This window comes from Xyrauchen texanus, chromosome 45 (assembly GCF_025860055.1).
Source record: "Xyrauchen texanus isolate HMW12.3.18 chromosome 45, RBS_HiC_50CHRs, whole genome shotgun sequence".
Classification (NCBI taxonomy): Eukaryota; Metazoa; Chordata; class Actinopteri; order Cypriniformes; family Catostomidae; genus Xyrauchen; species Xyrauchen texanus.
This window is the reverse complement of record NC_068320.1, coordinates 12,812,386-12,825,230: the sequence shown is the minus strand read 5'-3', so window position 1 is coordinate 12,825,230 and position 12,845 is coordinate 12,812,386. Positions and strand designations below refer to the sequence as shown.

The following is a 12,845-nucleotide window of genomic DNA, read 5'->3' as shown; positions in this document are numbered from 1 at the left end:
GATTAAATTGTGTGGTAGCTCAACTGACTGAGTGTTGCATATACAAAGGACTGGGGTACAAGTCCTGAAGAGGCCACATGTGAGCTAAAAGTGTCATAGAAGCACCATGTGACAGAGCGGAGGGCGGGGCCGGACATGTAATGAAACACATCATTTATTTAGCAAAACTTTTGCTACAGTCATGCAATGTTCATGGGAGAAGGCACGCACACGCACAGGCACACACAAATTGCGATGTCAGAGCACCCAGCCCCTTGTGACAAAAAACATTTTAGTTAGTAATGTTTTTGTTTTTGTGAATTGTTTTCTGAGGTTTGCTAAACTTGCTGTTGAGTAGATGGATTCTTACTCTGATTCTATTATTTGTAATAGATTATAGTTATTATTATTATTATCAGCATTGCTGGTTTTATAAAGAATATTAAAATTAATAGTAGCCTAACAAGTATACTAGTTCAGCAAATAGGGAGTAAATTCATAGAGATTATTTAAATATGAAGGCAAGAAACAAATGACATGTGCACATTTAATTACAAAAGCCTTTTGTTTATATATTTGAAACATGAATTATCATTTTTTAATTAATAACTGTCAAATCTGTAGAAGTATCAGGCGTTATTAAGTTTAGGACAAAACCATCAGTGTTTCTCACTTGATGCTCATAGTTATGAATAAATACATCACATTCAGGTGTTTAATTTCGTATTCAATTAGGAATTCAACATCGGGAAATTATTTATTCGTTTACAAAGCCAATATAAAAAAAAAAATTATAATTACTTGTTTTTCGTAATTTCTATTTAATGCTCAAGGAAAAAATAGGAAATTTGACAAATAGCCACGAGACATTGTGCGTTTTGTTTATTTGATTTCGCTTAATATTTTATTTGCATATATGGGTGGACCTGAAACGCCCCTTTCTTCTGATTGGTCAACTTGCACAGGCGTCTTCCTCCATGCTGTGAGACAGAATAAAAGTTATCTGCTGTTTAAAGGTTCAGATATTTTTGTCTCAGTTAATATTAAATTCTCTACCATTTATTCTCCGAAACTCGCCATGTTTATTACAGCCGATTTATCACTCACAGTGATAACTGTGAGTGAGATACTGTGAGATAAACCTGCTGTATTTGTAATTGTTCCGATTTGAAAAGGCATGGTTTTAAATGAGATGACAAAAATAGCCATACATTCATAAGACTATGGAAGCATAGCCTACATTATATTCGCCTACGGTGCGTAAGGGACCGTATGAAAACTCCACCCACATCTAAAACGTCACTGGCGTCAGAGCAGTCATTTATTTGACCATTCATTCACTATCATTTTCTATCTAAAAACACATTGTTATTTAAAATAGAAAAAGAAAAACATTTTTATTTAAAAAAAAAAAAACATTTCACAGGTTTTAATGGGTCGCCAGAGTGATGGCTGTGCGCATGAATGTACATTATACACTTATATTATAACTAGGAATGTCAATCGATTAAAATTTTTAATCAAATTAATGACATCGTGATTAATTGCATTTAATTGCATATACAAATATTTGCTGAGAAAGCCACTCATATAACAATAATTCAATATATAATGATGAAATAACTATACATAGTATATATATATATATATTCAGATAATTAAAATACATTAAATTCTTGTTTAGAGTTAATCAGAAGAAGAGTTAATCATTATAAGACAATACAAAAAGTGGCTTGTTTGTGTTGTTCTGCCTACTGAATGTTGTTTTGTTCACTGTATAAACTGCGTGTTGCCCATAGAGCTAAAATTTAAAGGACTGCCCTCTGGAGTAAACAGGTGGTACTACAAGCTTGCATTTCTCAGGAATCTTCCTTATTTTGGTCCGTGGGCATGCGATTAAATGCGTACATTTTTTTAACGTGTTATTTTGTGTAAAATTAATCGCACTGAATTAACGCATTAAATAAACAGCCCTAATTATAACACATGAGATTATTAAAACACACTGCTATAACAACTAAATTATGATTGGAAGTGAAATATAGGCCTATGCACAAGATAATGTTTATTTTATAATGTTTACTATTCTGTATTTAGGCACTAATGCTAATGGCTAATGCTCTTTGCTGCCAGAATCACAAGACATGGTCTTGGAAAATATTCATATAACTAAGAGTTTTATAGTTATCATCCTCAAATATGAAATTATTTGTCAGATGTGTGGCTTCCCTCCATTACGTTTCTATCCATCAACAAGGTCAGTGTCTTATATTAATTCATATAAATATTTATGCAGGGGAAAACAAATTGCTGATCACTTTACAATAAATGTGATCTTTTCTAACAATTTGTTTTCATGACTTTTATTGATTTTTACTTTTTAACAACAAACTTCTAAGTGTCTTCTTTCAAAAGAGACCAAAATTATGATTGTAATACAATGTGGAGAAAAACTACAGCCACTATATTTTGAGTATGTCCTTTTAGGGTTGAGGCCAAAACAAGGGGCGCACATTAACAGGTGCAATATGTTCACGTTCCAAAGGTTGTAGTAAGTTCCCAGTGGGGAGACTGATTTACTACAGGTGAGATTTATCAGTCGATCTACTGGGAACTTACTACAATGTTTGGAATGTTAAATATTTTGTGAAATGTTTATTTATTTATTTTAAATAATCTAATTCTGTTCATATTATTGGACTTACTATAAAACTTCCACTTGTAGTAGCTCAGTCTTTTAACTGACAACCTACTACAACATTTGGATTGTAAAAGTGTAGCCTACTTTTAATGTTTTATTTTTAATTGCACGTCAACTGAATGAGCGATTGGACACCACCTGTGTTTATAGTGAGTTGAATTTTCAGACGGTCCCTTAAGTGCGCGCAATGAAAGCGCGTTTTCAGTCATTATTCTGCAGCCACACCAGATCTGAGTGCAGTGTTTTATGTCTGTATATTATAGTTATATACCATTTATATTTATATACCATAACATCAAGCCAAGTGTGCGAAATCTTCTCAAGCTTGCCGCTGGGCTGGCAGACAAACATATAAAAATATCTCTCAAATTTACACATAGGCGTCCTTCACATTTGTCCGATAATAAAAGGGACACAAAACAGCCGCGTACGACCCAGTAGGTAAAGGCCACCCATATTCCCATTCAAAAACATGGCTGTGGGAATTATTTGAGATTGAAATTAGTAGGCTACTCGCTGCCATACAAATACTTATTGTCTGATATTATATATTAAATGTAATAATATCTTCCAATGTATTATTTATTATGTTATTTACTGTTGTAACTGTTATAATTCACTGGCATGAATGCTCATCTTATAGTGGTGATGGCATAGTGGGCTACAACAAGTAATTGTTTGTTTGTATGTTTTCCGTGTATTAACGTCTATTCCACGCAATTCTATGTTGGTGGCTTACTGCCCCATCTTTTGGTCACGACCGGAATGGTTTACAGTCTCTGTTATTACAGAGACTGTAAACCTGTTATGGACCTCCAGTCCATCAGAGGGAAGCAACTGTACTGACGTTTGGTGTGACGTCACGCACGCGGCAAAAACAAACTTTGACGCACGCGCGTCGCGGCTTTTGTAGATTTTGTTTTCTTGTTCAGGTTAGTGACTGTTTATTACCATAAAACAACAGATACATTTATTTTAATTCACCAGGTTTTGCTTATTCGCATACTAAATATGAGCAGGGTTATATTGATTATCATCAAGCCGGAGTTTCAGCGTTGTAAAGCTGTTGCTAGTTTCAAAACGGTTTAAAGTTTTTTTTTTGAAGTATAACTTAAAATGTGTGCTAACAAACAATGATTCTATTAAAGAATACACGTATACACCGAATGTTATGTTCAAATAATACATCTGTTTATTACAGGTATGTTTGTAGCCAGCTAGCAAGTTTCGTTTGAACAATTTTTATGGTAGATAAAATGTGATTTTCAATTAAAATGAAAATTGGGTTTTGTCTGCTACTGTAACAGTGTATTATGAGTGAAACAAAGCTTTCTTAGTCAAAAAGTTGCCCTTGTGCTTTACCTTGCTGGATGTTGTTGCTTAATGACAAAAGCATTTGGTCAGCTCAGAATGGTAATGTTTCATAATGTCTGTTAAAATTAGGAGATACCTGGTTATGGATTCTGCAGAGACTAGATATGCCCACCTACTGCAGCCCCTGCGGGACCTAACCAAAAACTGGGACATTGACCTGGCCAGTCAGCTCGGAGAGTATCTAGAGGAGGTGAGAATGTACAGACACATTGATCAAGTAGTACCTTAATGATTTAACAACTTCTGTCCTGTTCTAGAGACTCATATTGTTGATGTTGTCTGTATCGTTGACAGCTGGACCAGATGACTATTTCATTTGATGGTGGTAAAACTATGATGAACTTTGCAGAGGCTGCACTTCTAATTCAAGGATCAACATGCATCTATGGTAGAAAGGTAAAATATTTAATGCTACTTGTGTCCGTTTTGCTGGCTTATTTAACTATATATTCATGTTAAGTTGCTTAATCAGAAAAGATTTCCAAATTAACAAAAGAGTCTAATTTTAGCTTAGTTGTGTCAAAGGACATGTTTTGATTTTTGATTTTAGTGTTTTCTCATCCTAAATACATCTGTCACAAAATAAGCAGAGATTTAGGATGGCACAAAGATGATTCAGTCTTTTCTGAAATTTAAGGTGGAGCTTCTTCACACTCTTGTGTTTCAAACATTGGACTACATCTCTAACAAAAACAAAAACAAGTAAGTGTTAATGTCCTGAGCCTCCAGTTTCTGTTTCTTCTTTTAAAGCGTTAGTTCACCCAAAAATAAAAATTGAATGCCATCCCAGATATGTGCAACTTTCTTTCCTCTGCTGAACACAAATTACATTTTTTAGAAGAATATTTCAGCTCTGCTGGTCCTCACAATGCAAGAGAATGGTGACAAAACCTTTGAAGTTTCAATAAAGACATTAAGGCTGCATTACTTTTGTAATCCATATGATAAACAAAGTGGTTTAATCAATGTCTTAAGCGGTCTAATCGGACTGAAATGTAACTAGATGGTACTAGGAAGTGTAATCAAGCTTGAAATGATGATGAACAAGGAGACTTCTGATGTCAAGATTTATGTGAAAAAGGAGTTCTCTCCCGAAACTGATTGGATCGTTTCAGAAGACAAGGATTAAACCACTGGACTCTTGTGGATTACTTTCATGCTGCCTTTATTTGATCTTTGATGCTTCAAAGTTCAGGTCACCATTCAATTTAATTGTATGAACTAACAGAGCTGATATATTCTTCTAAAAATCTTTGTGTTCTGCAGAAGAAAGAAAGTCATACACATCTGAAAGTCATACACATCTGGAATGACATAAAAGAGAGAAAACGATGAGAGAATTTTCATTTCTAGGTGAACTATTCGACTGGTAGAGTATGCAGTTGAAATATGTTGTCAAGACGTTTGTGTAACTCTCAATAGACGTGACAAACAAGGTTCTTCGGCTGATGGTAACCAAGACAAATCCCCTTCAGGTGACAGAGAAGATGATTGTGAGGTGTGTAAATAATCGATAACGGCCACAGAGAGATTATAGTGACTATTTTTAATACATTAAATTATGGACTTTAGTGTATTTTCACTTTTAGTGTCTGTTCCAAGTTTACTGGATTTATTTCTACTGTTGAGCTGCTCTATTTGCTCTGCAGTTCTGAATATGACCTAATATGAATTTATTAACCCTTTTTTGGAAATGATTTGAAGGCCAACAGTCAAATCTCTGTTTTTATTGAGATACTCATTCCTGATGATGCGTCTAATAGAAATTAATCATCTGTAGTGCTCTGTGCAAACACTCAAGCATTCTCCTTCAATTAGACTGTGGTGTTATCTTGAGGTTTTGTATCTGTGTTTCAGTTTGATGAGATTGAGCAGGATGAGAACGCCAACTCTGTGAATATAACAATGAAAGATCCAACAGAGGTAAATCAGTTTTCTCCCATTTAAGTCATTTTTGTGTGTCATGTCCTAACAATAACTAACAGCACTTAATGTGTAAAGTGGATGTCCATACCATTCTGTTTGTATAACTCTTCCTTATGCTTCTCTAGCCAGTGAGGATTATCCGTCTCCCTCCTGAATCTCTCATTCCTGCAGAATCCCATGAGAAACAGAAATACCCCCTTCTCAGGTAAAGACACTGCCCTCCAATCAGGAATTCTGACTCAGACAGAATTGCTTTGACCTTATCTGATTAGTGGTATGTCCCATCAATACCAGTTCATTTCTATTGCTTTTTTCATCTCAAGAGAATATTATCTGAGCAAGGGACAAGGGAAAATATATTTTACTAACTGATAGAGCACTTTATAAGGGTAAAAGATTTACAATAGTGTGTGTGGGAATTTGTGTCTGTCCAGTCATAAAGGGGAGATTCTGGGCAGCTGTAAGGATTTTCGAATTAATAATTTCACCATGGATGAAACAGGACTGATGCGACTGGGGTCTTTACTCACTCACTTCCTTAAAAACATGTCAGAAAACCAGTTCAACTCTTCTTTACATGCACCTATGCCCTTACAGACAGGTAAGGACACACACTCATTACTTATTGTGTAAGACTGTCCGAAATACTTTCAATTGAACTACTTTATTTTGTTTGGACGCACTCATAAATCCCAGGACCATCAAACAGAAGACCAATGTGATAAAAATATTGATGTATTAGATATTTTACTTATTTACTATTTTCACCTGTTACTTTTTTGTATTTGGCTGATGATTGTCATCTGGTGTTCAGAGGGTGTAGCTGAGGTGGGTGATGTATACACTGATGAAGATGATGCTGGTGGAGCGGTTTGTCCTCCACTGGAAGACCATGGCATGGAAGTGGAGTCTGAGGAGTGGCTTGAACGGAATCAGGTATCGCTTTTGTCTGCAATTAAATGTAGACGTTATTTCTTTTTGGCATTTGGGAAAAGGTCTTGTCATTTAAATTTTGAAGTTTTGCCTTTCCCTCTTAATTGTTCAAGGCCACCAGTGAGGGGAGGATGCTGAGACCAAGACCTGCAGTACAGCCAGTGTTCGAGGAGCCCAAGCAGCTCAAGGTACAAACACCCTGCACTGAAATGAAATAGCCTTTTATCTAAACACAGACTGACAATATTAATCCATATTTTTATCCTCACTTCAATGCAAATTTGGTTATTTGGTCGTTCTGGCCCCACCCTCCTCCGCTCCACAGTGTTCTATATTAAAGCAAGCCCCATCAGTACATAGATTGTGTCTCCAACATATGTACAGTATATATAAGCATAGTAACAGAGCCAAGTCTAAGTCATTTCAAAATTATAGTCCCAAAATAAGTGCTTTTATTTCGGTCTTGCTATGCTCCAAATCTTCATTTTTATTCTGGTTATAATCGGGATTTTGGTTGCACAATAAACTGCATCTGGAATTTTATTTGGACTTTTGTTACCACTATGTCTGTGCCCATCATAGTAAGGAAAGGTTTAGAAAGTTATCGGTTATCGTACTTTTCCACCATCTTAGTTATCGTATCTGTAAAATCCACTATCGGTCGACCTCTAGTGCATGCAAGACCTCTAAATGGAGAATTGCTTTTGAATTTAAGGGAAAGCTCATTGTGTAAAAGTGCCAAATGACCAATTTAAGAATTCTGTATTACATTCACAAGTACAGATGTATGCAATTGTATGTGCATGTTCCAGGAAATGATGGACCCTTGGAAATGGCATGACTCGTATGCGTCGTTTGGGGAGGACAAGCCTCTCAAAACAGGTGTGTTGTCAATCTTACTTTCTCCAAGATGTGTCATCATCACATTTCCCCTTAAAATAACTGAGAAGTTAACATAAATTAGCTTATCTTTTCCAAAATTACTTTAAACCTGTTGGACATTTCTGTCTTCTCTGCCCTTTAGGGAAATGTTGCAAAGTGCCAGCAGGTCTTGAGGAGTCAGGAAAAAGGAAGAGGAAGGGCCCTTCAAAACTGCAGGACTTTGGGAGCTGGTTCTCCAAAACCTGTAAGTTGTTTGTATCTATTCCAGTATTTACAGAGGAATGTGAGAAATCACTTTGTTTCTTGCGATTCTGAGAAGAGCTGTTTTTGCCTTTTACAGTTGAGGCTGCAGATCGCAAGCTAAAGAATGGACCTACTTATCCTGGTAATTCTCAAAGATATTGCTTTACAAACAATTTCTGCAAGGATTCGTAGAAATTTGTTATTATAAAAACAATATTTTTGTTGTAGACCTTAACTACATCTTTGTGAGTAAAATGGGCCAGCGCCTGAAAGTACAAAAGCAGATACTCAGGAAAAGGGTAAATACAATTTTTAAATAATAAGTGATAGTTTATTTGATTGTGTATCTTTGTAGATGATGTGCCGTTTAACTCGAGGCATGTTTTTTTTTTTTTTGTTTAGGGTGTTTTTGTCTCCGATGAGGAGTTGAAGAGAACTTACTTGGAACCAGAGAATCATGAGGATCAGATTGAGGAGGTCAGGCATCCAGACGTAGAAGGTGAGAAACATCCCCTAGCGCACACAGATCAAATTCAAAGTCACTTGTATCACTTTTGTCTAATCTACATTTACATTTATGCATTTGGCAGACGCTTTAATTCAAAGCGACTTACAGTGCACTTATTACAGGGACAATCCCCCCGGAGCAACCTTGAGTTAAGTGCCTTGCTCAAGGACACAATGGTGGTGGCTGTGGGGATCGAACCAGCGACCTTCTGATTAACAGTTATGTGCTTTAGCCCACTACGCCACCACCACTCCACGTGCTCCAAATCAATTTTTCCTTTTATGTTTTTTTTTATATATAGGACTGTTGCTCTCTTCCAAAACTAAGTAGATGTATTTTGTGTCATCTATTATTGGATGGAAACATTATTTAATAAACTCACAATATAAAAATATTTGTGGTATTTTTAATTCAGGCGAGGACTTTTCAGATCAGGAACATGACAACTTGGTTGATGAACTTGAGCCTGCAGAACATCTTGGTGAACAGGAGCAAATATTCCAAGACTTGCATATGAGCCGGATAAGTTATGAAGATCTGGTGAAGAAGAGTGTGGTACGAAAGCTTGGTCATACAAATAATTTCTTTGTAATAATGCTTAATATAAATTGTACATTGGTCATTTATTTCTCTGTATGTAGGATTTGTTTCTGGTGAACTCTCAGAAGTACGCACAGGAAACGGCATTATCGCGAAGAGTGAAAGAGTGGGAGGATGGGATCAGCCCTCATCTCACTGCTCAGGTAACGATGGATACATTTTCACAACAGAGAATATGTCCTCCTGCAACTACTTAATGTGACCTCAACTTAGATTTGTTCTCCTTAAAGAATAAATGTAAAGGGAACTATTGGTTGTAATTTAACTGGATTAGGTGGGCCCCATTTTTATATTTTTGAGGTTTTTCATCCATACAGGAGACATGTCAAACTTTTGACATCCATGAGTATGGAGACAGGATTGTTCAGGCACTTTCTAGTGTCGGGGTGAAAAAATCTTTTGCGGCCATCGTCGAAGGCAAAGAGAACACAGAAGCCTGCAGATATATGCTGGCTACATTACAGCTGGTGGGTATACAGAGCAATAATTCTTGATACTACTACTCTGTCTGAGAGTTTAGTAATGCACAGGGATTCGACAGTAATGGAAAATCTGGAGGGAATTTTAAAATGGATTTACAGACCTGTAAATTTCTGTAGTGCATATGCATTTTTCTAGATTAGTTCTCTAAATATTTCATTGGCTAGCATTAATCTATGTGAGTGCTTGTGCAGAGTAAAACTGGTTGGCCACAAACCAATATGATAACATCCTATTTCCAGCGGTGGAGCCTCGAACCTCCACCGCTGGTTCCACGGTTTGCCTTTATTTTATTCTGTGGTTTGCTGTGTTGGGGCCTGCGTCGTTCTAAGTACAAAGCCAAAATGCTCGTGTATAGAGAGCAATTTTCTGAAATAATTATACATTTCATACATAAACAAAAGCAATTTCATTTGTGGATTTAAAAGTATTTATTTAATTATTGTAGCATTAAAAACAAGTTCATCAAAGTATGTAAACATGTTGACGTTCAGGTAGACAGTTATTATTGTATATTTATATACATGTACTGTATATACATATTTATATTTACTCAGGCATATACTGTATACTTGCTCTTGAATCACTTAATAAATATTTTGAAATATTTTTGACACTTATCAAAATCATACATTTTAATAACTAGCCAATTTACATCAATACAAAATGGGTGTTGTTTTAAAGCTTGGAAGCTGTAACTGGCATAGCTAGCGCCTGGCACACAGCTGAGGTTTGATGCAGAAGCATAAATCACCATTTTTGTAGACATTTGTATATGAATAATATTCAATATATAAATAAGTTTACTTAAAACATTACTACTTGCATATGAATTGAAATCTGCCCCATCAATTATTTTTCCAAAATTTTTATCCAGTAACCGTGAACGACATGAAAGGCCATGGAAAAGTGAAAATATAGAAAAGTCATGACATTGTACCCTCTTTAAGTAACCATGCAATTAAAGAGTCTGTTTTTGATCGAGGTTTGTGTAGTATAGGCACTTGGGACATTTAAGAGGTCCTATTTGCACAACTTGGAATCATGTTTTAGCATTAACATGAAAAATTATGATTTTTAATCTAACCTAAACTTTTCCATTGCAGGCCAATGATTACACAGTGGAGATTGACCAGGAGGAGGGCCTTGAAGAATGCATAGATACAATGGCTCTCACATTACTGACTACACAAAGGGCTCATGAGCGCCTCAAAACCTACAACGCACCCTCTGCTACAGATATTCCCTGACTTGTTTATTGCTTATCATCTCTTATCTGTGGCCCTTAATAGAAGTGATTTATCATATACAATTCATGAGACAGAAAGGCACCACAAAGATTTTCTTCATCTCAGACATTCAGATTATTATAATTTGTTTTTAAATATTTGTTAGGTCAATGAAAAATGCATTCTGATATACAGCATCACACTTCTATTTGAATTTGGTCTTGAAAAATATTTGGATTGATCTGAGTGCTGAGATGAGGACATGATTAACAGGTGTGCTCTTGCTAACTGTATTTTGCAAATGAGACCTGCTTTTATTTTTATTAGGCTGCTTTGTCATGTCATAGCTAGAATTATATTATATAAAAGACTTATAATGGTTTAAGTGGTCTGTTTCTATGAATTTTCTCTGATTTAAAGTAATATCCAAGATGTTGACTTAAGACCTTTTCAATTTGTATCTCCAAGTAAGCTCAACTTCTGAAATGTTTTTTAAACTTTTTTGTTTTTTAATAATAGCACATAAGCATAAACATATAAGTAATAAAAACAATAGTGATGCACTATTTAAAAGTGAATTGTTCTGTGTGTGTGTGTGTGAGAGAGAGAGAGAGATCTGTGTATTCCAGTATTACTCTGAATTAGTGAGGATTTCTCAGTTTGTTTTGAAAGTGCCTCTTATAGTTTGGATTATGTTCTTGTATTGGTGCCGGTGTATCCCATTCTGATGGGTATGATGGTACAAATTTAAGCGACTGAACACAAAGACTCAAGTCACAAGTAAAATGATTGTGTGGCAATTACAGCCTTTAAATCATGCAGATAAACTGTTGATCATTTTGACAATGAACTTTATTGTGCACAACACGCACAATGCTGCGTGCTAATCTGGAAATCATTTAACATAGTTTTTAATGTGATTTTGAACACTCAGCAATCTGGTGTCATTTTTCATTCTATTGTATTAGTCCAGAAACAGTCCATCTGGATTAACTCTCTAGATTAGTATGGTGTGGGCCACAATATAATGTCCATCTTCATTTATGCCTGGCCCACCCAAACCTGAACTTGGCCCACCTTTAGAACTACACCTACACCCACCACTCCAACTGTTCGAACCACCCGGAGGGTCCTATGGCCCACCTTACATTTTAGAGCTGGAGCCAGCCCATCATATACCCTATAATCCCTTCCTGCCGCCTCCATTCCTCTGCAGTCCCAGTCAGTCCAACCAGTTTGGATGAAAGTTTTTCACATATTTGGCAATATTCATTAAGTTATGAGCTCTTTCCTCACAAAAGCAGTTTATTTAGCACACTGAAGCATCTCCTCCATAGACACCCATTAATAAAGAACGGCCTCTGGTCTCGTTGCGCCGCGTTATGCATTGCACTACTACAACGCTGAAAAGGGTCTTTGGTCCAAGTATTTCTAGCAAGCCAGTCCATCGGCGGCCATTTTTTGAACGCTTTCGGGAGGCTATTTCCAGTCATGAAGGCGTAGCTCCAATCTACTTGAATCGGGGAACACCGAAATCTCAAAAACGGTTGGTCAAGATTACGATCAAAGAACATATTTCAAATCAACCGTAAAATCTGACAACACTGGAATCATAAATTGTGCTTCTTTACCTCAGATTACGCTACAAAACGGAATTTTCCCGGCTTGTATAGCTAATGCGCATGCGCGTCCTCGAGTTGATTGACAGGCGATGTCTGTCTCTAAAAGATGATTTGGCTCTATTACCAGTAAGGCGGGACTTCCTTTCTACATCCGTTGACCGTTGGGTGCTAGAGCTTGGTCGGGCGTGTCACTACTCGATCCGTACCAGAAACACGATTGGCGTTCCAATTTCAATAGAAGTGGCCCGTCTCTGCTAAATAATCTCTGGCTCTGGTGCACCAGTCCGGTTTGAGTAAAGTAAACTTTTAATTCGAGGGCGCAGATTCATTTAACGGCAAAAAAGAAAATGTTGGTCACGTTGGATTAT

General features: G+C 36.4%; 1 protein-coding gene across 1 annotated transcript; it reads left to right on the top strand.

Annotated features, from left to right (window-relative positions):
* The first annotated feature begins 3,568 nt into the window (after nt 1–3,568).
* On the top strand, nt 3,569–11,386 carry LOC127637712 (condensin-2 complex subunit H2-like). Its single transcript, XM_052118942.1, has 19 exons — nt 3,569–3,612; nt 4,124–4,244; nt 4,349–4,450; nt 4,692–4,756; nt 5,477–5,552; nt 5,912–5,977; nt 6,106–6,185; nt 6,415–6,581; nt 6,795–6,916; nt 7,027–7,101; nt 7,726–7,795; nt 7,938–8,039; nt 8,136–8,180; nt 8,267–8,337; nt 8,441–8,537; nt 8,962–9,101; nt 9,188–9,289; nt 9,464–9,613; nt 10,733–11,386. The coding sequence occupies exons 2-19, from the start codon at nt 4,137–4,139 to the stop codon at nt 10,874–10,876; spliced, it is 1,782 nt and encodes a 593-aa protein (XP_051974902.1). The 5' UTR covers nt 3,569–3,612; nt 4,124–4,136; the 3' UTR covers nt 10,877–11,386.
* Nucleotides 11,387–12,845: the final 1,459 nt, after the last annotated feature.

Excerpts from the sequence above, each read along its gene's own strand:
- LOC127637712 (XM_052118942.1), top strand. The coding sequence starts at position 4,137 with ATGGATTCTGCAGAGACTAGATATGCCCACCTACTGCAGCCCCTGCGG. Across the intron at positions 6,582-6,794 it reads ACCTATGCCCTTACAGACAG|AGGGTGTAGCTGAGGTGGGT; the intron begins GTAAGGACACAC and ends TCTGGTGTTCAG. Across the intron at positions 9,290-9,463 it reads GCCCTCATCTCACTGCTCAG|GAGACATGTCAAACTTTTGA; the intron begins GTAACGATGGAT and ends TCATCCATACAG.